Genomic DNA, 27472 nt, shown 5'->3' with positions numbered 1-27472 from the left:
TCAATAAATTTAAGAAGATTGAAATCACATAATGCATCTTTTCTGACCACAATGGTATGAGACTAGACATCAACTACTAAAAAAAAAAACAAAACTGTAAAAAACACAAACATGTGGAGTCCAAACAATATGCTACTAAACATCTAATGGGTCAGTGAAAAATATCAAAGAGAAAAAAAAAAAAACCTTGAGACAAATGAAAATGGAAACACAACAATCCAAAATCTATGAGATACAGCAAAAGCAGTTCTAAAAGCAATACAAGTCTGTCTCAGAAAATAAGAAAAACCCTAAAACAAAATCTAATCTTACACCTAAAAGAACTAGGAAAAAAAACAACAAGTAAAACCCAAAGTTAGTAGAATGAAAAAAATATTACAGATCAGAGTGGAAATAAGTGAAATAGAGACTAAATACACAATACAAAAAAATCAATGAAATAAAGAGTTGGTTCTTTGAAAAGATAAACAAAATCGATAAACCTTTAGACAGACTCATCAAGAAAAAAGGGAGAGCGCCCAAATAAATAAAATCAGAAATGAAAGAGAAGTTACACCTGACACCACAGAAATAAAAGAACCATAAGAGATAACAATGAACAATTACATGTCAATAATATGGGTAACCTAAAAGAAATGGATAAATTTCTATAAACATACAATCTCCCAAGACTAAACAAGAAATAGAAAATATGAACAGGCCAATTACCAGTAAGGAAATTGAATCAGTAATAATAATAATAAAAAAAACTCTGAACAAACCAAATTCCAGGACCAGACAGCTTCACAGGTGAATTCTATAAAATATTTAAAGAAGAATTAACACCTATCCTTTCCAAATTATTCCAAAAAATTAAAGAGGAAAAAAATACTTCTGAACTCATTCTATAAGGCCAGAATCAACCTGATACCAAAATCAGACAAATACATCACACACACACACACAATTTACAGGTCAGTATCACTGATAAATATAGATGCAAAAATTTTCAACAAAATATTAACAAACTGAAGTGAACAATACGTTAAAAGGATCATACACCATGATCAAGTGGGATTTATCCCAGGGGTGCAAGGATGGTTCAACATCCACAAATCAATCAATATCATACACCACATTAGCAAACTGAAAAATAAAAATCATATGATCATCTTAATAGACACAGAAAAAGCTTCTGACAAAATTCAACATCCACTTATGATAAAAAACTCTCAACAAAGTGGGTACAGAGGGAACATACCTCAACATAATAAAGACCATATATGACCTTTATTTACTTTCATCATTTACTCAATGATGAAAAGTTGAAAGAATTTCCTCTAAGATCAGGAACAAGACAGGATGCCCACTCTTGCCACTTTTATTCAACATAGCATTGGAACTCCTAGCTATATCAATCAGACAAGAAAAAGAAATAAAAGGAAGCCAAATTGGAAAGGAAGAAGTAAAACTCACTGTTTGCAGGTGACATGATACTATATATACAAAATCCTAAAGATGCTACCAAAACTATTAGAACTAATAAATGAATTGAGTAAAGTGGCAGAATACAAAATTAATATACAGAAGTCCATTGCATGCTTTACATTAACAACAAACTATCAGAAACAGAAATTAAGAAAACAATTCCATTTACAATTGCATCAAAGAAGAATAAAATACATAGGAATACACCTAACCAAAGACCTAAAAGACTTGTACTCAGAAAACTATAATACACTGATGAAGAAAATTGAAGACGACACAAACAAATGGAAAGATACACCGTGCTCATGTATTGGAGGAATTAATATTGCTAAAATGACCATATTACCCAAGGACATCTACAGAGTCAATCCAATCCCTGTCAAAATACCAAAGCCATTTTTCACAGAACTAGAACAAATAATTCTAATTTCTATGGAAATTAGACCCTGAATAGCCAAGGCATCTTGAGGAAAAAAAGGACAAAGCTGGAGGTATCATGCTCCCTGATTTCAAACTATCCTACAAAGCTACAGCTATCAAAACAGTATGGTACTGACACAAAAACAAACACATAAGTGAATGAAACAGAATAGAGAGCCCAGAAATAAACTCATGCTTATGTGGTGAATTAATCTATGACAAAGGTAAGATTATAAAATGGGGCAAAGACAGCCTCTTCAATAAATGGTGTTGGGAAAGCTGAACAGATACATGCAAAAAACTGGACTACTTTCTCACACCATGCAAAAAAATAAATTCAAGATGGATTAAAGACTTAAATGAAACCATAAATTTCCTCGGAGAAAACAGGCATTGTTTGGCATTGAAATTGGTCTTAGGATTTTTTTTATATGTCTCCTCAAACAAGGGAAATAAAAAAGCAAAGATAAACAAATTGAACTATATCAAACTAAAAATCTTTTGCACAGCTATAGGAGATACCAAGAAAATGAAAAGGCTGCCCACTGAATGGGAGAAGATATTTGCAAATGACATATAAATATATAAACAGCCATACAACTCAACATAAAAAAGAAAACTGATTAGAAAATGGGCATAGGACCTGAACAGACATTTTTCCAAAGAAGACATACAGCTGGCCAACAGACACATGAAAAAATGCTCAACATCACTAATCATCCGGGAAATGCTAACCCAAAACACAGTAAGATATCACCTCATACCTGTCAGAATGGCTATTATCAAAAAGACCACAAATAACAAATGTTGGATGTAGAGAAAAGGGAACCCTTGTGTACTATTGATAGGATTGTAAATTAGTACTGCCACTATGGAAACAGTATGGAGGTTCCTCAAAAAATTAAGAATAGAACTACGATACAATCCAGCAATTTCACTTCTGAATATTACCCAAAGAAAACAAAAACGCTAACTCAAAAATATATACGCACCCTTATGTTCACTGAAGCATTGTTTACAATAGCCAAGATATGAAAGCAACCTAAGTGCTCATCAAGAGAAGAATGGATAAAGACGGTGTGATATATATATATATATATATATATATATATATATATTACTCAGCCTTAGAGGGCATTATGCTTAGTGAAGTAAGTCAGACAAAGACAAATACCATAGGATTGTACTTATATATGGAATCTAAAAATCAAAACAAACAAAACAAATGATAACAAACACATAGATAAAGAGAACAAATGTATATGGCCTGCCACTGTTTGTGGCATGATTCAAGAATCTAAAAGGCTCCAATGCCTTCATTACACTTAGGAGGGTGGGCAGACTGATCAGAAAATCAGATGTGTAGTACCATACATTGCTGAATTAGTTTCTGTAAAAACAGACACTCCCACCTACTCTCAATGCTGCTTCAGAGAACACACTTCGGGAAATCTCCCAGAATAAAAATAACGTGTCCAGAACACATCAGATTCTACTTCTTATATTAAACGTTTTCTCAAAGAACTAAATTATATCCCAATATGCCCATATGAAAACACACACTAAAATAATCTCTACTTTATTATCTTTCATCTTTGGTGCTTTTATATGGACATATAAATCCAAAACTTCTGATTAACCCAACATTGGAAAGTCTTTATTTCTAAGTTTTTCCTAAAGTGGTAAAGATTTGGTGCCTCCATATTCTCTCACCCAGCCTATTGTCTCACCAGAAGAGACTAACCACCAGCGTTAGGAACTCACCCTGCTGTGACTTTCTCCCAATTACTATTCTCATCTTTTCCTCAATGCAACTGCTATTCAAATCTCAGAATTGCAGAATGACCCACTAATGGTCATAAAATCAATAATCTTAAAATTTTTTTAGAAGTTGGATTTGACTGAATTTGCTTCAATACTTCTTCATGGCAATATAAGGAAACTGTGGTGGACTTGACAGAAAACATTCTTGTTTTTTAGTAACATGAGGGTGACATGAGAGAAATTCCAGAAATTCTGTGGCTACCCTTCCAACAACAGATGCTATGAGGGTATGCAATACAAGTGACTCAATATTCTGTAGACTTTTGAGAGCACTCAAGTTCTGTGTCAGCTCAAACTCGTATAGACACTAAATCTGATTAATAGGAAATAAACCACAGAACAGGCTCAAAACAAGAAGTTAGGTCAAGAGACCTAACTAATTCATTTTTCCTCTAATGACACAGATTTCTCAGCCACAGTTGAGCCAACCAACAATAATTAAAATCCTCTAATCCTTTAGAAACATTTAAAATGCCAGGGATTCTTCAATATCAAGACGGGTCTAATTTGATTTCTCAAATTTTGGTGGCATTCAGAAAGTAAAATCTTTCCTTTAGATAACTTTGGGTTACACTGTTTGCTGAGATGATAGTGGGAACTGCTTATATCTTTCCCCATTTATGGACCTGCTTTCCACCTTAATCCCCAATTCCTCTTGCATTAAAGCACTCTGCTTAGGCGATCTTGGCTATCGTATCAAGATCTCAAAATTCATTCATTCACTTGTTCATTCATTCTTCTAACTATTTATTCAACAAATATTTATTAAATGTTTTGAGAGGAACAAAGTCAAGGAAATTGGTTTCCCTTACCTCAAGGAGGGATTGGCAATAAACCAATGTCTTATGTGCAATGAGCGAGGCCAGGCCAGTGTACTAAGGGAGCCCAGACTCGGAACCTATTGGATGAGGACATCAAAGATGCCACCTGGAGGAGTGGCATTAGAAGTGAGTAGCAGCAGGGCATTCTGGACAGAGAGAGTAACACTTTGGAAGCCACAGAGCAATACAACCACAGACTGGTCTATTCAGGAAACAGAAATCTGTCCCATGAGTCCAGAGCAAAAGGCAAAGAGAAATCAGGAGGAAAGGGCCTTGGGTGCCCTAGGGAATCTAAACTCTATCTTAAATGTCATGGGGAGCTACTTGAAGAATTTTAACCAGGAAAAGGCTATAATCGCATTTCTAACTTAGCATGTTAGAAATCTCACACCTTAAATTTCCTCACCTAATTCTCTGTCAATGGTGTCACAATCTTCATAAACTCAGACTCTTTCTCAACTGTTGTCACACCTCATTAACTGGCTAGCAACCTTTTTAACTCTGGGTCCCAAATAACTGCTGAGTATAATCCTTCTGCCATATCCTTTTCTTCTGCTGCCACGGGTAAAACTTACACGTCTTTACGGAAAATTGCAAGAGCTTTAGCGGCAAATACCACAGACTAGCTCTCCAAAAGCCATTGACCACCCCCACCTCCCTTTCCCATCTCCAGCTGTACAGGCTGGGAGCTCACCTAGAGAGTCTCCCTTACAGTCAGGTGTGGTTGCATGAGTTCGCTTTGGCCAAAATAATGTAATACGTCTAACAGGAATCCCTGTGAAAGACCCCTGTGAAAGATTTTCTTCTATGATAAAAGGAGTAGCTATTCAAAAAGAAGAATCTGATTTTTCACCGTAACTGCCACCCTGATTCCTGTCTTTGGATTTGGTAATAATGCCTGGAGCTCTGGCCAATCTGCTGAAGAAAATGGAGAGAAAGAACAGAAAAACCTAGATTGTAGCTGACCTCCTTGAGCTGCTGAACCAGTCCTGGCACTGCTCACCTCCACTTCCTTTGTTATGAGATAACTATGTGTCCTCGTGTATTAAACCATTGGCATCCTGGCTTTTTGCACCCAAATATATCCAAACCGATCCACCTCCTATACTGGGGATCTGTCTCCAGTCGTTCTCCACGGTGCCCCCTCACCTGCCATCACAATGATCTCTCCATCTCAAATCTGATCACATAGTTTTCAGTCTGAAATCTTGAAGCTAAATCTCTGAACAGATGTCAGAGTCCCAGCTCTCACCCACCAAAGCCTCTACTGAGCATCTTGCTAGCCCCTCGGCACGCTGTACTGATTTGGGTCTCTAATCTTTTGCATTTGCTGTACCCCTACCTGAAATGCTGTTACCTGTCCTGCCCAGCTCCTCACCAGAAGGCTCCCCCAGGCGGAATTAGTCACATTTTCTCCTGTGCGTGATAGTTGTGGAAGACTATATAACTGCTCACCCACATTCTTTCTGGGGGAGGAACATATCCTCACCCTGGTGAACTTGGCTTGCTTTGACCAATGAATTCTGAGCAGAAGTAATATCTGAAACTTTAGGGCAGAGCTTTGAGAGCTGAGGTATGGTTTGCCGTGCTCTCTCTTCCCTACTTCTGATGTGGAAGCAGGTATGGAGGTCTTCAGCCAGCCTGATCTCTGAGCACAGCTCCCTTACTGACCTACAATGCTCATGTATTATGAACAAGAGAGAGACCTTGCTGTTTTAAGCCATGGTGGACAGACTTTTTCTATAATGGGGCAGATGATAAATATTTAAGCTGTTGGGGCCATATATGGTAACTGCCATATATTCTTCCTTTTAACACCATTTAAAAATGTAAAACCCTCTTAACTCACAGGACATAAGAAGACAGGCCACAGCTGGATTTGTCCCACAGGCTGTAGTTTGCCACTGTTTTAAGCTGCTGAGACTTTCACATTACTTATTACTACAGCATAACATGTCCCATCCTAATATATTTTGCATAGACAATACTCTAGGCTTTATCATCCTGTAATACAACTATAAGCTCCATGAAGATAGTGATCATGTCTGGAATGCTTGCCTTGTTCACCACAGGATATGGCAGCTCAGAAAATAATTGCTGAGTGAAGAACTGAAAGTCCTTCCCATAAGACTCAGGGGACAGAGACCATGGCTTTCATCTTCTACCCACCCCCACATGTCTAGCATACAATGGCATTTGATGAGCATTTGAGCCTTTGATAAATGTTCCATTGACTTGAGTGTGCCCTTGTTATTACCAGTAGCAACAGCCACATGTCATTGGAGAAACATCTAGAAATATGCACGGCCTGTTTGGTTGCAGGATGAACATGTTACCTCTTGAGTCATGCGCCAAAGCCCATGTCTGAAATCTATTACCTATAGCTTAATGAGTTTTGTTTTTTCCTTTTTCTTCCTTTTATATTTGGGAGCAGGGAAGAAAAGGGGGCATGCAGGTTTTACATTAAAATGTGTATTTGAAAAGCCAAGAAATGTGAAATGGTGGGTTCAGAGGCAAGTTCCCTTTCAGCAGATTCTCTCCTACTTGGCAGCAGGCAGCTGGCAGCATTTAGGGCCAACTTTGTGCTTCACCTGGTGTGCCCCTGAGTCAGGGTCTGCTCCCTTGTGTGGCCTCCAAGTCTGTAAATATACTCAGGGGCGAGATCTGGGCATGTTTCATGGCCCAAATCATTGAAAAATCCAATCTTTTAAATGTAAACATATTTAGACATTAAATTAGATACCATTTGTAAAACTACACATACCCAAATATGTTATTACTTTCTTCTGCCTCATGAAGGCAAACTCCACTTGCTATATAAATAATTGCAAACCAAGCTCAATCTTAAATCATCTTATTCACCTACATTGAGAATAAAGAGGAGAAGAAGGCAATTTTAGTTTTTCTACAACTCTTTTTTCTGGTCATATTTTCAATATATTTTGTCTCATGCATCTTAAACATCACTTGGTAATTCTGTGCTTCTTTTCTGGGAGTAAATAAACCTAGCAAAAGAAAAGAGAAAAATAAAATACGACACAGTTGTCCCTCTTTTGTGATATGCTTTCACGTGTGTACCACGGCCTATTTTTATAGGCTTTATGAATTGCAACTTTATTTAAACCTCTCAAATTATGGGAATTTTATACATTTGCTTTCAAATTAATGCTGTAAGATTTTAATTTAACGATAACCCTTCTTAGAAACAAGAGTCTCTAATGTCCATATTTATATCAATAGTGATAAACACTGAAAAACATATTTCATCACTATATTGTATTTTAAATATTTTTAAATAGTGATGTCAGTTCTCTATGGATTATCTTCATAGTCATAAAATCATTTTATACTCATTGAAAATAATGGCAGCCCATTCATGTCCTGCAAATAATTACTTTAGTGGAGAGAAACTGAACTAGGATAAAATTCTGTTCTGAGATTTATCACTGCTTCTTTATTTGAAACTAGAAAAATATTGCCTCACTTAAAGCTAAAAAGTCTAAAAAATTGAAAATAATTTTTAAATTAATAACACTTAAGTATAAGCCTAATAAATAGTAATAAGAATAAGGTTAGGCAGACTTGCAATGAGGGGCAGGACAAAGAAAAAAAATTAAGGATTTATTATTTTTGTAAAACAAAGTAACTTTTTCTAGGGAATCCTTTACAATTTGAGTGTGAGTAAAGTATAAGTATATTTATTAAAGTTATAGAGTAAACAAGGGAAGTGGGGTATTTTGTTAAGTTCAATGTGTGGACTTAATAATGTAACTAGCCTGCCCATTTTGGGTTAAAGGATGGACTGACTTATGTGTTTATCTCTTCTAGCTCTCAAAACCTTGCTAAAGTGAAGGGAAAGGAATTTTCCTTGAAAAGATACCCACAGGGACAATGAGATGTGACAACAGAGGATGATATATTCCAATGAATTTTTGGAAGATGGGAAGTAGAGGAAGGATGGTACACAGCAGGCGTCCTCACCCATGTGCCTGAGAATAGAAAGGCCAAAAGGGTGCTGCCCAAGGCAGAAGTGAAGTACAAATCAAGTCCCCAGGAATTAAAATCAAGTCCCCAGGTCCTGTCCCATACTCACACATGGTGCTACCAGTAAATTGAGTTCTCTTTGTCACTAGAAGAAAAATAGACATTTTGCAAAGAAGCTGAACCAGAAAAGCACCAAGCAGAGTGAGGCTGAACTCATGGGCATTCAGTGAAAATCTATCAACTGAACGTTGCTCCCTGAGACCTCTTCATCCACACTGCTCCCAGAATGACAGCAGACAGAAGAACATCATCTCAGGCAAGATATTGGGAGTGCATTATCTGGAAAAAGTTTAAGCAATGACATTGGGGGTCTCCTAAGGAAATTTTTCACTGTGCTCTAAAGTCCACCAGATGACACCCTTAACTGGAACACACAGCCTTTTTAATATGTTTCTCATAAGTATTAAGGGCCAGCTTAGATCAACAGACATTTGAGGAAAATCTCCAACAGGAAATAGAGAGCACATGAACCAGGGAAAAAAAAAACAACAAAGATGGACCCAAAAGGTACAGAAACAATTCAGGGTGTGGAAGAGAAAAGTCTATATTATACTGAGAGAGAATAAACATCAAGATTCCATGAAAATGGAATAAGGAACAAGATGAAATTTGAGGGGATTAAAAATATATTAATCAAAATTAAATATTCAATATAATCACTAGAAAATAAAGTTATAGAAATAACTAAAGTACAAAGAGCTGAAAACTAAGAGAACAATTATTTTAAAAATTAGACTACAGCAAGTCCCCGACATACAAATGAGTCCTGTTCTGAAGTGCATTCATAAGTCCAATTTGTTCGTAAGTCCAACAAAGTTAGCCTAGGTACCCAACTAACACAATTGACTATATAGTACTGTACTGTAATAGGTTTATAATACTTTTCACACAAATAATACATAAAAAACAAACACACAAAATAAAGGAAACATTTTTAATCTTACAGTACAGTACCTTGAGAAGTGCAGTACAACAGCTGGCATATAGGGGCTGGCATCAAGTGACCAGGCAAGAAGAGATACTGACTGGAGGAGGGAGAGGAGGTGGGAGATGGTAGAGCTGAAGGGTCATCAGCAATAAGAGATGGAGGGCAAGCTGCAATTTTACTCACACCTGACATTGGTGGAATGCACGTTCACATCTTTGAAAGTTCACAACTTGAAGGTTCGTACATAAGGGACTTATGTATTTAGAATATACAACATCTAAGAATAATAGGAATTCTAGAAGAGGAAACACAGAAAGCAGATGGAAGAAAAGTAGTGAAAAAACAGTGTGGGAAAATTTCTCAGGAGTGAAGTTTTAAGTCTCCAGATTGAAGAGCAGACCTAGTTTCAGACACACTGAATGAAAAGAGACCCACCCAAAGCAGTGGATAAAGTGAGCATCCTAAAAGTTTCCAGAGACATAAAACAACTCATGTATCAAGCAACAGGAATTAGAATACCATTGGATTTTCTAACAGCAAAATGGGATACTAGAAGACTGGAGTAATGCCTTCAAAATTTGGAAGGATAATCATGTTCTTCTGAGAATATTACACCTAGCCAAACTAACAACCAAATATGAGGGTCCCTCAAAAATATTTTGTGACATATAAGCATCTAAAAATGAAAACTTCCAGTGGTGTTGGGAAAACTGGACAGCCACATGCAAAAGAATGAAACTGGACTGCTATCTTATACCATACACAAAAGTTAAGTCAAAATGGATTAAAGACTTGAATGTAAGACCCAAAACCATAAAACTCCTAGAAGAAAACGTAGGCTCCTTGACATTGATCTTGGCAATGATTTTTAGAATTGACACCCAAAGCAAAGCAACTAAAGTAAAAATACACAAGTGGGACTTCATCAAACTAAAAACCTTCTGCACAGGAAAGAAAACCATTAACAAAATAAAAAGGCAAGCTACTGAATGGGAGAAAAGATTTGCAAATCACATCCAATACAGGGTCAATGCTGAAAATATATAAAGAACTCATACAACTCTGTAGCAAAAACAAAAAAATCCCAAAAACTGTCTGATTGAAAAATGGGCAGATCTGAATAGATATTTTCCCAAAGAAGACATATGATGGCCAACAGGTACATGATAAGATGTTCAATATTCCTAATCATCAAGGAAATACGAATCACAACCACATGAGATATATCACTTCACACCTGTTAGAATGGCTATCATCAAAAAGGCAAAAAAAAAAACAAAAAAACAAGCATTGGTGAGGATGTGAAGGAAAGGGAACCCTTGTGCACTGTTGGTAGGAATGTAAATTCGTGCAACCACCTTGGAAAACCTATGGAGGTTCCTAAAAATATTAACAATAAAACTATCATAGATCTAGCAATTCCACTTCTGGGTATTTATCCAAAGAAAACAAAAATATTAATTTGAAAAGAGTTAATTGCATTACTTAAAATAGCCAAGATATGGAAGCAACCTAAGAGCTATCATAAATGAGTGAATAAAGAAAATGTATGTGTATATATGTATCTATATGTACATATATTTACTCATATGTATATATGCATTATACACATACATATATATACATGTATACACATACATACATACATATATGATTCAGCCATAAAAAAGAATGAAATCTTGCCACTTGCAGTAACATGGATGGACCCTGAAGGCATTATACTAAGTGAAATAAGTCAAAGACATACTGCATAATATCACTTATATGTGGACGGTAAAAACCAAACAAACAACCCCCCCAAAAAAAACAATGAAGGCACTTCTCACACACTCCAGTTGTGGCAGCCCTATTCCTCCCTGGCCTGAGTGAGCAAGTGTGCTCCAATCAGCTGCTGCTTTCATTCTCTCTTGCCTGGGCAGGGAACAGATGCCTGAGGGCAGCCCACATGCAGAGGTGAGGCCAAAACCAAAGCTGAGCCCCAGGGGCGGTGCGAATAAGGAAGAGGAATGGAAATCTCTCTGTGCAGCTGCACAAGCTGTGGATTAAATCCCCATGATCAGCTTGGTAAACCCTGTGTCTATGGAATATCTAAGGGACAACGAGTGCTCCCACAACTGAGACCAGTCTAGCTCTAGCAGCTGTGGACTTTGGGGGCAAGTACACATAGGAGTCGGGCCAAGTCAGAGGCTGAGCTGGCCCCACAGTGCCCATAGCGGGTCCAGAGACCTAGCTAGAGGTATTGGAAGGCCTCCTGGGGAGGTGGGGTTGGCTGTGGCTCATGGTGGGGGCAAGGACACTAACAGCTGAGGCCCCAGGAAAATATTATTATTACTGTTATTTTTTGTTTTGTTCTGTTGTTGTTATTGTTTTTATTTATTTTTTCTTTTCTTTATAAACATTTTTAATATATTTTTTATTTTTCTACTTTTACTTTACTTTTTGTTATTTTGTGTTTTTTCTTGTTTTTGTTTTTAGATATAAACATTTTTGATCATTTTTGTGTGTTTTACATTTTCTTTGCTTTTTTTTTTTTAGTTTGCTTTCTGCTTTTGTTTTGCTTTTTGTTTTTGTTAGTTTTGTTTTTATTGTTTGTTTTCACTTTGGGGTTTGTTTGTTTGTTTGTTTTCTTGATTTTAGTTTTCTCTTTTTTTTCCTCTTTGTTTTTATCATTTGTTTTGTGTTTTGTTTGTCTGTCTTCTTTTCCTTTTTTTTTCCTTCTTCTTTTTTTTTTTTGCGGTATGCGGGCCTCTCACTGTTGTGGCCTCTCCCATTGCGGACCACAGGCTCCGGACGCGCAAGCTCAGCGGCCATAGCTCACGGGCCCAGCCACTCTGTGGCATGTGGGATCTTCCCGGACTGGGGCATGAACCCGTGTCCCCTGCATCAGCAGGCGTACTCTCAACCACTGCGCCACCAGGGAAGCCCTCCTTTTTTTTTTTTTTTTTTTTTTGCTGTGCCACTTGCCCTGTGGGGTCTTGGTTCCCTGGCCATGGGTCAGGCCTGAGCCTCTGGGGTGGGAGTCCAGGACACTGGACCACCAGAGAATTCCAGGCCCCAGGGAATATTAATTAACATGAGCTCTCCTGGAGGTCTCCATCTAGATACCAAGACCCAGCTCCACCCAACTGCTTGCAGGCTCCAGTGTATACAAATATCAAATCATTATGCTGTTCACCTGAAAATAATATAATGTTATATGTCACTTATACCTCAAAAATTTCTAAATAAGAAAATTTTTTAAAGTAAAAATTATAACTTCCAAAGCACTTTTTCCTAGGAAAGTACTAGAAGATACACTTTGGCAAAATAGGGGAGTTAGAAAAGAAAGAGAAAGAGACAGGATGTAGGAAATAGAGACTCTGATCAGAAAAGGAGCATGGGAATTCCCTGGTGGTCTAGTGGTTAGGATTTGGTGCTTTCACTGCGGTAGCCCAGGTTCAATCCCTGGTCAGGGAACTGAGATTCCACAAGCCACACAGTGTGGCCAAATTAAAAAAAAAAAAAAAGGAGCACGAAAGTTCCAGGACAATGGCCGTGCAGCAGACCTAAAGTCAAACCCGGTCTACATTACAGCAAAGAGGTGTAGGAAATGGGTGTCCAGGAAAAAAAAAACTGAGAGTAACTGTCATGTTTGACCATGTGGAAATAGTACAGAGAGGGCTTTTATAATCCTTTTAGAAGATTTGTGAAGAAGAAGTAAAAGGTACACAGAAAACTAGGAAAATAAACAAGAAGGCAATTATTAACTCTAGAAAAAACAAAAGGTCTATAAGGAAGGAGAGGTAATCAACATTGAACAATAATTACACAGTAGTAATAATGTAAATACTGAATGCTGATTTAACCCCAAATTGTGCTATAAGTGTATTGCAGGATGGCAGATGGGGACAAAGAAAAAATAAGAAAATTGAATCTTCAACTATCACAATGGAAAGCCAGATACCAGAAGAAAGAGCTAAAAAGACTGAAAAGTGATTGTTTTAGGGAAATGGAACTGGGGGTTGCAAAGAGGTAGGCTTTTCTTTATAAGATTTTTAGCACTATTTTATTTTGTAAACCATTTTTATGTGTGCTACTGGTTAAAGAAAATAAATATAAAAATTACTTAAAATAAGTTTAGAAAGAAAATAAATCAGGCTACTACAATAAAAGATTAATCTCAATGTATTTAAATGTAACCAAAGGAAATGACTGCAGCTAATCTTAGTAAGAAAATGGAATGTGGGGTTGGCTATTACTCAGAAAATATGACCTGAATAGTCATCTTAGAAGGATTAAACAGATCTATTAAACTATTAAACAAATCTATTTAATACTATTTAAAATTATATATACTGTTTGCTATGAAATTCAAACACAATTTATAATAATCCTTATTAACTTATAAATTAAAATATCTACAAGCATATAAATAGTATTAAGGAAACACAAGTGTAATTTATAAAAAGTAAAAAGCTTATGATGAACAAAATTATGATTAACTTCTAATGATTAAGCAAATGTGTATCTGAGATGAAGAGTCACAATTATTTGGTCTCATCTCACATTTCACAAAGCACTGGCTTGAAATATTTCCAAGTAACTTTGCATTGAAGGTTATCAATAAAACTTCTGTTTTAGGATATTTTTTATTTTTTAAACTGATATAACATGTTCTACTCTAAAAAATCTGGACAGTGAATCTAATCGTTGTTACTGAGCATGTGGTTATGGGTAAATGTGTACATTTGGAATTGCCTTCATGAGGAATCAGATTCTTCCAAAACTAAGAGACTCAGCTTTAAAATGTTGTCAAATGTCTTTCACATCAATAAAATTTAGGGCAGTGGCCTCCAAAGCTGGATGCCTAAGGCAATCCACTGGCGGGTGGGGGTGGGGTGAAAAATATCAACACCCCTATTTTGAATTTTAATGTACCCCTTTATAGTTTATTTCTGTTGACTGTATGTACTATAGAATAATTATACAGTGATATGTGTACAGAATTCATAAATAAGCATACATATTGATATACTGGAGTGTATTATCAAAAGAATTTACTAATGGAATTTCATGATCACAAATATTTGCAGACCACTGATTTAGAGATGTCTCCCTACTTACAGTTGGGAGTAACTTAAGTGTTCGTGAGTGAAGAGGGCAGGAGAAAGCTAATATATCGCTCTAAGCGAAAAAGTTCATTTTAACTTATGATTAAGAATTAGACAACTTACCTGCTACAGTTGAAAATATTGTGATAAAAAGTGAAAATGTTGAAGTATACAAATGGCTGGATTTTTTACAGCCCTTGATATGTACATTTGTTACCCATATGTCACAGACTATATTAAAATAGTCCAACAATGTGCTCATGTGGTGGTTCTAAAAGGCTTTGTTGACGAAGAAGTGTTCTACAGAAAGGAAAAAAACCTAGAAACCATTGATTTAGGAATTAAATGCCCAAGCAACCTAAGAGTATTTTATTCTCTCATATAGGCAAAATACAACTCAGTCATCAAGAACTACACTAGTCACTGTCCAATACAGTATCCACTAGTCACATAGGGATATTTAAATTAACTAAAATTTGATATAACTTAAAATTCATATCCTCAGGCACACAGGCTATCAGACACGTTTCAAGTGCCTGATAGCCACATGTGGCCAGTGGCTGCCATTCCAGACAGTGCAGACAGAGAACACGCCATTCAGTGCAGAAAGTTCTATCGAACAACTCTGCCCTAGAATAATATTCAGAGACTCTCAAGTTGAAAATTTTCAGATTTTTATACTTACTAACTGTTACTCTGTCCTTATCCCCCAACATAATGTTGTTTGGCGTCAGGTCTCTATGGATGATCCTCTTCTCCTTGTGTAAGTACCGAAGAGCTAGGCACAGCTTCAAACAGCAAAGAACAAACAAATGTTATTTCCCCTATATATACAGATAAGACAGCCACTCATGATCACTACGCACAATTCTAGGAAATCAGCTCAGAAGTTTACTGTTTCATAGAAAAAGTTAATGAAGATAAAAGATACCTGTATAAATATTTTCCATAGTCTCTCTTCAGCAAAATGATGTTGTTTTTCCTTCAAAGAACTGAAATGTTCTCCAAGAGGGGCCCCTTCTATAAGCTCCATAACTATATACAACCTATCATCTATATAAAAAACAAGAAAAGGTAATAGAAATAAATTCAATATAGACATTTTGAAAAAACTTATGAATTAGAATCCAAGTTTCCCAATGGGTGTTCAGGGCACAACACAAAAGAGTTAGAGACATGGACCCAATCAGCTCTGGAGGGGCTGGGGGTGAGGGGGTCTTGGGGACAATCGGAGCCCAGCAATAGTCTCTTTCAGCTACAGGCAACCTCCTAGCATAAGTTTACGCTGGCAAACTTTATCATTTTCTATGTACACCAGGATGTGGAAGGGTTGAGAGGCACCAAAGAGAGCAAGTAAATGATCCCAAATCATGGAGGATTCCCTGAAGAACAGGTAAACCCAGCTTTCCTCTCAATGGTCTAAAATTTACCCTTAAATCAAGCCAGACATTCAGACATTAAACTGCACTGTTCTTCAGTCTCGTAGATTTACCTTACAGTATTTTACAATGAAATCATACCGTGGTTTAGCAATGACCCCACTGGATATACCACCCATGATGGAAATTTCTGTGATGCCAGCTCAAGAGCTGAGATAGCTGGCCTCCTCCCAGGTTTCAGCTCATGGATCCCAGGAACCTCACATAACTGACTGGGTTTGTCTCTTTGCTTTGGATGCCAAGAAACAGAAGTAAATTCTACTTTCTCCTCCAAAGTCAATATGTAACTATTAACAACAGTATGTGATATGTATCTTTTGTAATGTTTTGGATGTATGTAAAATATGTATATATACAACATTTACAGAAATGAAGCCACACCATGCATATTCTGCAACTTATACCTTTTTCATTCAACATTCTTATATGTTCGTCAGTACACACAGACCCACGCCATTCTTTCTGTTGGTTACATAGTATTCCACAATACAGATGTATCATAATTTATTTAATCATTCTCCTAAAGATTGACATTTATATTGTTTCCAATTCTTCATAATCCCAAGAAATATTTACTGTATGTACCAATCTTGCCCCTAACATTAATTTTCTCACCTTTTATTTCCTTTTATCATGATTTCTTAATCTATTTTATCTTATGCTTTTTTTTTTTTCGGTATGCGGGCCTCTCACTGTTGTGGCCTCTCCCGTTGCGGAGCACAGGCTCCGGACGCGCAGGCTCAGCGGCCATGGCCCACGGGCCCAGCCACTCCGCGGCATGTGGGATCTTCCTGGATTGGGGCACGAACCCGTGTCCCCTGCATCAGCAGGCGGACTCTCAACCACTGCGCCACGAGGGAAGCCCTATCTTATGTATTTTTAAGCCACTGCCAATTCTTTTTGGGAGAAGTCAGGTTATTTTGTTTTTAAATTAAGACAAGTTATGTCACTTCAGTACAAGTCAGAAGCTAGTCTAGATCTCTTTATGATGGGATATACACTAAATTATGGGAAATTATTCTAATATCAAGAACAAATGGCCAAGGGGGCAGGATGTACTGAGGAGTTTCAGCACTGAGTTCCTCTGAGTCAACCAGAGGAAGGGAGATGGGTAAAATCATAACATGGCAAAGTACACAACAGGTTTGCATAACAATAGCACTGATAAAGAGGCAGCAAGGAAGCCCCTTTAAAGGAGATTTATTTTGAAATTTCACAGGTGAAGCATATAAGGTCTATTAATATGTATATTACTTCAGTCAAATGTCCTATTTTTTTTAAAACAAGTGACTGAGTTTGGTTTCACCTCAAGATTTGATTCCATATTCCATCATCCCAATGATGACGCAGAATCAGTCAGGGCTCCATCGCCACCTTGTGGCAATTACCTGAACTTGAAGAAAAAGAAATCTCAAAAAATCTAGATCCAATTTATTTGGGGGGTGGAAAATGTCATTTTTTCTAAAAGATGACAAAAAAATGTCATTCTTTCTTAAAGAAGCTACCAACCTTTAGTTTTCTTTTCTCCTGATCCTACTATGGGCTTTTTGTATATGAAAATAGCAATAATTATTATTTTGGTTTGTTCATGCAGTCTTACATATAGGGATCTAAGAATTTTATGAGTATCTTTTGATCATTGATTATCAGTGTCTCACTGATCAAGAAATGCCATCCAAGGTCATACAGACAACAATAAAGGTAGAGAAAATAGTCGACTAAGCTTATTTTGTAACATTCTAAAATAAAAATATGTAAGTAACATAGATACATTATTAGAAATATCATGGAAACTCACACTTACTTTCCAGAAATGTTTTGTAATAGCGTACAACATTGGGATGATAAAGCTATAAGAAAATAAATAACAAACATTATACTACTTCAAAATATAAACTTGTTTTCACAGACAATTTAGTTGGATTTCATACTTGAAAACAACAAAGAAATCATCATATTTATATTTATTTATAAAACAGAGCATTTGAAGATATCATCTAATTTTTCAGGATTCTTTTTATTTGCTGCTCACAAAACTGTTCTGAAAATAGCAATCTCCCATATAGCCTTACCAAATAGAATTGAAAACTGATTGTGCTTTATCACCTAATTTAACTAAATTAGAGGACTGTAGAACTGGAAGCTATCTTAAGAATTCATTTAACACTTCCTGTTCCAACATCACACACAGATTGCATAGAGGAGAAAACTGAAATGAAACAATTAATTTTGAACACATATACCTATGCTTTTAACCTCCCCCTGCCACTTAAATATTTATATACACTGTGTCTATTTACACGACTGGTGTCTTTCTATGCTCTCCAAAATTATCAGTTTGAAACTGAAATAACCTAGGACTTATTAACTCCATTAAAATAACAATAATAATTGCCAAGGACTCCATCCTTGAACAAAATTAGGTCAGGCTCCTCAGAGTCCTCCTCTGGACCAGGCCTCCTCCTTGGCCTGCCTGGTTTCAGCAAGAATCCTGCTAAGCCAGTTTAGTGAGCATCTCTGCCCTCTGGATATCCAATCAAGTTCCTCATCCCCCCATCTTTGTTACCTAATCAAGTTTTTCTTCCCCCAACCTGATAACTAACCAAATTCCTCTTAGTAACTTTCCATCCTTTGACCCCCCTAGCTCTGCCTTTTGGTTGTAAATCCCCAGCCATCCCTGTTGTGTTCAGAGTTGAATTCAATCTCTCTCCTCTACTCTAATAGTTGGACTTCTATTGCAGTGGTCCTGAATAAGGTCTTCCTTGCCATCTAAAAGTTCTTATCACAAGGAAAAAATGTGTAACTACATGTGGTAGATGTTAACTGGATTTACTATGGTGATCATGTCACAATACATACAAATACTGAATCATCATGTTGTACACCTGAAACTAATATGCAGTCATATGTCAATTATACCTCAACAAAAAGTGTCCAGGCACCAAAGAGAGCAACAATTTCTCTTTGGCATAGTTTACCTCAGAATGTAACATGGAAATTCTATTTTTTTTTTGATGGAATTTCTTTAATAGATGTATTCCTATTCAGATTATCTTATTTCTCCTTGTATGAGTGCTGGTAGTTTGTGTGTTTTAAGAAATTGATCCTTTTCTCCTACATGGTCAAATCTGTGGCTATAGAGTTTTATGCAGTATTTTTTTTTTTTTACCCTTTTAATGTTCATGTGATCAGTAAGGATGACCCCTCTTTCATTTCTGATATTGGCAATCTGTGTCTGTCTTTCTTTTTTTTCCAAGATTAGTCTGGCTAGACATTTATCAACTTTACTGGTCTTTTAAAGAATAAACTTTTAATATTGTTGATTTTTTATATGGAATTCTTGTTTTTTATTTCATTAATTTCTGTTTTACTTTTATTTCTTCTGCTTGTTTAAGGCTTGAATTGCTCTTTTTTCTTTAAGATGGAAACTTAGAATAAGGAGTTTAGATATTTCTGTCTTTTAATACATACATTTAATATTTTATATATATATATTTATATGTATATGTATCTTTCTAAACAGTGCTTTTATTGCAGCCCACAGATTTTTATAAGTTGTATTTTCATTTAGTTCAAAAAAATTTCCAATTTATATGAGACTTTTTCTTTGAGCAATGTGTTATTTTGTAGTGTGTTTTTTTTTTTTACATTTTTATTGGAGTATAATTGCTTTACAATGGTGTGTTAGTTTCTGCTTTATAACAAAGTGAATCAGTTATACATATACATATTTTCCCATATCTCTTCCCTCTTGCATCTCCCTCCCTCCCACCATCCCTATCCCACCCCTCCAGGCGGTCACAAAGCACCAAGCTGATCTCCCTGTGCTATGCGGCTGCTTCCCACTAGCTATCTATTTTACGTTTGGTAGTGTATATATGTCCATGCCACTCTTTCGCTTTGTCACAGCTTACCCTTCCCCCTCCCCGTATCCTCAAGTCCATTCTCTAGTAGGTCTGTGTCTTTATTCCTGTCTTACCCCTAGGTTCTTCATGACATTTTTTTTTTCTTAAATTCCATATATATGTGTTAGCATACTGTATTTGTCTTTCTCTTTCTGACTTACTTTACTCTGTATGACAGACTCTAGGTCTATCCACCTCATTACAAATAGCTCAATTTCATTTCTTTTTATGGCTGAGTAATATTCCATTGTATGTATGTGCCACATCTTCTAATAACATAATAATAACATAATAACATCTAATAACATAATAATTTTCTACAAGAATACTAAATTTTTGTGGTTGTTTATTTACAATTTGAGCTTCTAAGTAAACTGAAATTTGTTTTATCTCAGAATAGTCACTGGTACATCATAAATGGCTTGCATCTCTTTCTGGCCTTTCTTCTTGCCTTCTTTTGAAGGAGAGTCTACTGGTTGTCCACCAAAAATCTGCTCTCACACTCCTCCACTCCATCGACTTGTGGCAGGATGTGCTTCCCCATCACAGATCACACCTCTCAGTCTCTCTCACAGCCTCAAGGGGCTCATCCCTGAGTTCTCCCCAGTGGAGTGTGAGGGGAATCCTGTGTCTGAACCCAAAACGCCGGGTGCACCAGCAGATATAAATGTGCCTTGGCAGGTGCAACGGGAGAGGAAGAGTGGGCATCCCTGTGTGACCTCATGGAGCAGAGCACCACACCCTGGACTGACAGGAAGACAAAACCCATTGCACAGTGAGACCTCTCCTTCAAGCCCATGCACTTTGGGGCTTCTTTGTTACCGCAGCTTAATCTTAATATTAACAAATACACTCTCCCTTTCTAGTCCCATTTCTCTCACTTCTGTCTGCCATTACCTCCTCCTTTTTGACCTCAATTTACTGTCCTTTCATTGGTTTAAGCCCGTGGTGCAAGCACAGTTCTACAATTTTGAGCTCCCTCAAAGTTCAAGCAGAGGTCTCTTATATGGCCCCACCCTGACACTTTCTTTTCTTAGAAAATATACTAAAACCAATAGTCTACCTCATCAACTAGCAAATGGCCAGCAGATTTTAAACAATATGGAACTAGGTAAGCAATAGAACCATATTCTAGACCTAGCTCACTGGCCAGGACTACATCCAGATTTGGGTTCAAATGAAGATATTAGACCAGCCTAGGGCAAAAGCCATGCTCTAGCCTTGTGCTATGAAACAGCACACCACCCAAGGCTAGAGTGTTGGAATATGAGCAAACACTAACTTTTCAAAATCTAATCTCTTTGTACATAAAAGTCAACTATAAAACAACCTATTAATGATATTTACTGTAAATTATAAATTGGAGTGGAACTAGAGATTTCAATGAATAAAGATCTTCATATTTATGGTTATGTCCTAGCACAGATGCTATGCAAATTTAACTATTTGAAAACAAAGAGCCATGAACTGATAGGTCTCCCCAGGAGTTACAGACAAACAGTATTCATAATGAATGTATAAATAAAGAAAGTTGAAAAAAAACCAATGTGTTCTTTGATCACAAAAAGAATTCCCATTTCTCTCTGACACGTTTATTCTTTTTCCTGAAACAAACCTTCATAATGATACATGAGTTGTGAACATTATGTTAGAATGTTTTGCTCATGTCAATAAATAATAACCCATCTTGAAAATTCACATTTTAGATTACATAAGCCATATCTGAGGAACGTTAACAACTTGGTTCCATTTGACAAAAGTCAGGGAAGTCTTAGTCATATTCTTATGCATGTAACAAAGTAACCAAATATTCTACAATATAATAAGAAAGAAACGAATATGCTTTCTCATATATAATACTCTCTGTGCTGTGAACTCAATTGTTCTGCATCCCTGGCCCTGATATAGTTATGTCTATGGTTCAATGTCAAGCCTTAGGAGAAAACCTGGTGATTGATATCACCTCAATGCCAATTATATTAAACAGAACCAGTTCTTACACAGCATGGACAAGGACAGCACATGAATTCTACTTTTTTGGATGACATTTATTTAAGGAAACCGTCTTCATAAACAAAAGCATTTACCTGCTCTTTAATTATGGTTAATTCAGAAACAATATTCCTTACACTGCTGTCTCGATCTTTTTTATCCTTTCCAAATGCTGGGTTATGTAAATTGACTTCTTTCATTGCTAAAAGATTTTGACCACTATGCTTTCTAACCTAAAATAAAGGAGACAAAAAAAAAAAAAAAAGAATGGTTTGGGAGTAGAGAGGGGAAGAAAGTGATTAGATTAATAAGGTCACATGATTAAGCCAAATCATCTAAATAAGTCATATATCTTTAAAAAGTAAATTTGTATTTACACTAAGCTCACCTCAGAAAAATTGGTATATCCTGGATCAGTCTGCAATATTTCATAGGATTTTACTTGGTAAATACAGAAACACTGGTGTGAACTTGGAGAATGTGTCATGCATTGGGACAAACCATTTTGACTATTTGTATGAGAGATTAGTGACAGCTTTTGTCTTCAAAGGTCAGTGACCAATTTCTAGAGCTGAGAGCTAAGGTAAGACAACATCAGTGCAGCTATCTGTTGTACAGAAACAACCATTCTAATTTTTATATCTATTTGTTCACTGACAAGGGCTCCAATTCACTTGTGTGTGGGTGTGCAGGGAGACATGCAGTTTGTTTGGGAACATTGGAAATGTTGTTCAAGGGCAAGGTCACCTTGTAAACACAGCCAAAAGCTCCACTTCCAAGATGATCCAAAACTGCATAGTTGCCTATATATTTCGAAGGAGCTTTATTCTGATTAATGCTTTCAATATTTTCAGCAATTTGCTTCAGTTCATCCTCCTAACCAAAAAATGAAAAGGAAATGGGTTGCTATGATAAATGCATCCTAACTGCATAGCAGCCTGACAAAATATTTAAAGCTCAAGACTTACCACTAATAAATTCAACTTTGATACTAATTCTTCATAAGCACTGATATCACGAACATAATGTCCTATGTCAATGAAGATCTCAAACAAGTCGGTGGGGAAAAGTCTACAGAGAAAAATACACACACATACTTCCTATAGGAGTTGGAAACTCTGGCCCATTCCTTCCCTTTTGGACCTGGCTCACTTATAGGTTAATTACATTAAATACACTGCCAACAAATGGGGGAAATAATACTCACCAACTTATCTCATGAAAATAAACTAGAGACACAGTTCTTAAGAGGTAAGGAAAAACAATTGGAAAGGAAAGTTCCAGAGATCTACTGTATGACACTGTGCTTATAGTTAAGAACACTGTACTGCATACAAAAATTTAAAAGGGTAGATGTCATGTTATATGTTTTTTGCTACAATAAGATATGATACAGATTTTACAAAAATCTTATTTGTAAGACATTTGGGGGTGTAGTATTAAATATACTAGGAATGAATGTTTATTGGGTGTTTATTGAGCACAGAGCACTTTCACAAATACAATTTGATTTAGTCCTCATGAAAATAAAATTAAAATACAGGTGAATTAAAAAAATGAAGAGATTTATGCATCATTTCCAAGCTACTGGTTTCAAGGGTTTAGGTTTATTAAAATCTTTAAGTCCACTGATGTGGATGATTTAGGGCCTTGAAATGAAAGGTTATAATGAATAACGAATACTTCGTTTTCTTCCCCTAAATTCAACTGTTATATAGAAATAAAATAAAAACATAAAATGCCCCATTCTTCCAAACAAAAGATGTTATATTAACTCAAGATTTTATTTCCATTTTGCCTTATCAATAAAATTCTAGTAAGAACTTGGGCCTACGATTTGGCTAACCTGCCACCTCTATGGCACGCAGACCACACCTGTAGGTAGCCACGGTCTGCTTCCCAAGGTGGTGGTTTTTCTGTCATGCTCACCACACAACCTTCTGATCCAGGAACATCCAGCCTCCTCCCCTTCAAATGGGTTCCTATACTGTTAAGGACATCCAGACAAATACTTTCTTTTCTATTGATTAAAAGGAAATGACTAGATCAACTTTGGACATTTCTGAATGGGCAAAAACAAGCACATATTTTTATTTCATCCATTAAAAATGTTAATGTCTTAAAAAAGAAAAACTAAAAACCATAGCAGTTACATGTAATTAAAACAGTTGTGTTGATGTGATTCATGTGCTTTCCTCATCATTTTGTGAATTTTCAGAGTTAAGATATCACTAGGGCTGTTCAGTATTATCTGTGGATTTTAAGAAATCTGAAGGCACATGTTTTGCATACTGACTCTTTATTCTCTTACTGTTTGCATCTAAATCAGGTACATGAAAACAGTTGACTCTAATGATCACTGATCACTTAAATTTCTCTAAGCTCATACCTTTTAAAGAGTGGTCTGTTTCTTTCCATACTGAAGAGAAACCTCAAGGCTCTGAAAGCATAACACTGGAAATAAAAGGATATATGATTCTCAAATGGTAGCTGAACAAAGTAAAACATTTTCAGGATAGCATGATCATGAAGTGAACATTAACGTGGCTTTTTGGTGAGTGTGGCTGGTCTCTGTGGGAGCCACAGCTTGTAACTGAAAACAGACAACATCAACACCTGGGCCAGTTCTCATGTTTAAAAAGTATTTGCGTTGTGGAAGGCTAGGGATCTGGGCCTTGTTTCACTCAGTGCCTGTCATTAGTTCCTTTCTAGAAAGTACAGAAGGCGCAGAGAGACAAGAAATAAAACTCCTACGCCGAGAAAACCAAATGTCCCAAGATTTCCAGGAGCTCAAGGTTTATTTTCTTTCTAGCCTGCTATGTATGCCTCAATATTTATATAGTTTCTCTGAGAAAATAAACACTAGAAATAATGACATATAAAAATAGCCACAGGCACACTGGACTCAAACTTGACAAATTGGTCTCTTGAGTAAGGTCTAAAGCATTCCCCAGATAGAACCATCTACAGTAACTCCTGAGAACACTCAGAAAGAGGCCTGTGAGACTTTAACAAAGAAAAATAAACACTGGACATTTTGCAGTCCTGAGAAAAAAGAGAGAGCCCCAGGCTTGCAGCTGTACCTGTACAATAGGCCACCACTGGGGTGACCAGGGTCTGCTGAATTCAAATCTGGAATCATTTCATGAAATTAGTGATCTGAATATAGAAGGGTCACAAACAAAACTGTCTGGAGAAGCCAGGCAGATAACAAGACCACACGAAGGAGACTGGTGAGAAAGCAGTGGAGACTGTGAGAAGTGAGGAACATGCATGTGCCTTGAAAGAATTTCCACACATATTCTTTAAAAGCCTCTACTGGCTTAACAGAATACATGTGCAGGAGGGAGTGTACTTTACCATGGTCCAGCACAGTGTCATGCATCAGTGCTGTACTACAGAAGTAAGTCCCACGCCTGTGTGTTCTCAGTGGTAGCTCTCCAAAATCTCTGCCTGCCAGCCCACAGATACCACCAAAAATTCTCTGCTAGGTTTGACCATCATTCTGGCTGAAAGCTCTTAAATCAGATTGAAGGCAAATGTTGTTTTTTACTTCCTGTTCTAACGACTTGAAAAAAAGATAAGCTGCAGCTACTGCAAAGGCTTACTTTAAATTGATTTTATCATGCCAATGTCTTTGGGGACACTTGCCCCCTGGTGTCCACTCCTCAAAAAAGCACATAGGACCCTGCATAATGTGGCCCTTTCTTACCTTCCAGGCCTCATCTCCTAAGGTAGGGGTCCCCAACACCTGGACCATGGACCAGTACTGGTCCGTGGCCTGTTAGGAACTGGACCGCACAGCAGGAGGTGAGCAGCAGGTGAGTGAGCAAAGCTTCATCTGCCACTCCCCATCGCTCCCCTTCGCTCCCATTACTGCCTGAATTCTGCCCCCACCCCCGCTCCCATCCATGGAAAACGTGTCTTCCACAAAACCAGTCTGTGGTGCCAGAAAGGTTGGGGACCGCTGTCCTAAGGTACTCCCTCTGCCCCACACCCCACACCCACCCCACTGAGCAGCCTAAGCACACTCTAAGCTGCCAGGCTCCTGTCCTTTGTCCACGCTCTTCTCTCTCTGCGGATGCCCGTCCGCCCTGGAGCAGATATCATGGGTGCCCACTTCTATCCCTTTACTCACCTGACCAGCACCAGTTCATCCATCAAGATCCATTTTACAGGTTTGCCTTTGTAAAGGTGAAATGCTACTGACTGTGGTCCGTGCTTAAAGATGGCACATAATTTTCCCCGTAGTATTATTTTGATACACAAGCAATGTTTTTAAAACATAGAACTTACAGATAAGCAAAGAAATGTCTAAATAAAATCACCTAAATCCCTACAGAGAAACTACTGTTAAGCCTTCTACATTGTTTTTTGGTTTTTTTTTTTTTTTTTTTTTTTTTGCGGTATGTGGGCCTCTCACTGCCGTGGCCTCTCCCTTTGCGGAGCACAGGCTCCGGACGCGCAGGCTCAGCTGCCATGGCTCACGGGCCCAGCCGCTCCGCGGCATGTGGGATCTTCCCGGACCGGCGCATGAACCCGTGTCCCCTGCATCGGCAGGCAGACTCTCAACCACTGTGCCACCAGGGAAGCCCCTCTACATTGTTTTAACAGCATTTGTTTCCATGCCAGCCTCCCTCACCAGATATTCTTCCCTCTCGGTCAGTACAGGGGACCAGTGCTAACCTAAAAATTCTAAAATTCATAGATTATATTACCAAAATTTCCCCAGATTCCAGTAACTTGATATTAAAGAATAATGGATATGTTTATTACCTGTAATAGATTAGTTTTTGCTGCATTCTTTTGTTTATTTCGTAAAATTAATTTTGCTATTGTATATATACCATTTTCCTGGAAGAATAAAGATGCCATGTTATCAGTGACCAGCAACAATTCTATGGAGATACACAGCATAAAGAAGGAAGGAACAATTTTAAAATATTAAAGAAGAAATGTTAGTATAATTTTGGAATCAGGAGTAAATATTACAGGACAATACTAAAAATGTCAGTGTAATACTTTTAAACATCAAAGACTATAACCACATCATAAAATCTCAACTGTCGTTAAAGATTATAAATAACAAAGTATATCAATTAAAAGTGATTTAAATACTTTAAAAACAAAGAGTAGGGGGCAAAAAAAGGGGGCAGAGTAAAGGGATCCAAATGTCTTTATATTTTGCATTTTAAATATCTAATTATGAAATATTTCTCCCTTTATTGTTTTGTTAAACAATACATGTAGATAAACTAGTATAGAAAAGAAGATAGAAAAATAAGAGAAAAATCATAGATTTTTAAAAATGAAAGTTATTTGTATAAACGGTTAACATCTTTCTAGCCTTATTCTAATATAAATACAGACATGGGGGAATGAACAAAAAGTATTACCTTATTGCTACATTTTTTATTATCTATTAAATACATAATTTACTGAACTCTACTCTATGTGGGCATTTATATTATAACTGTGAAGAGCTTTACCTGCCTTATTACATTTAGTCTTCATAGCTGTTCTGTGAATTAGTCTGTAATTT

General features: G+C 36.9%; 1 protein-coding gene across 1 annotated transcript in view; it reads right to left on the bottom strand.

Moving 5' to 3' along the window:
• Positions 1-27472, bottom strand: part of NEK10 (NIMA related kinase 10) — a 321674-nt gene that overhangs the window by 225979 nt on the left and 68223 nt on the right. The window contains exons 16-23 of the mRNA XM_060164097.1: positions 26707-26784; positions 24320-24384; positions 22899-23001; positions 22678-22806; positions 22026-22163; positions 17838-17883; positions 15526-15647; positions 15280-15382 (exon numbers count right to left, since the gene is read on the bottom strand). Coding sequence (XP_060020080.1) covers positions 15280-15382; positions 15526-15647; positions 17838-17883; positions 22026-22163; positions 22678-22806; positions 22899-23001; positions 24320-24384; positions 26707-26784 — 784 coding nt within the window. The remainder of the gene's footprint in view (positions 1-15279; positions 15383-15525; positions 15648-17837; positions 17884-22025; positions 22164-22677; positions 22807-22898; positions 23002-24319; positions 24385-26706; positions 26785-27472) is intronic.

Source organism: Lagenorhynchus albirostris, chromosome 10 (genome assembly GCF_949774975.1).
Source record: "Lagenorhynchus albirostris chromosome 10, mLagAlb1.1, whole genome shotgun sequence".
Taxonomy (NCBI): domain Eukaryota; kingdom Metazoa; phylum Chordata; class Mammalia; order Artiodactyla; family Delphinidae; genus Lagenorhynchus; species Lagenorhynchus albirostris.
Note: the sequence above shows the minus strand (reverse complement) of the source record. Positions and strands in the feature narration are given on the sequence as shown.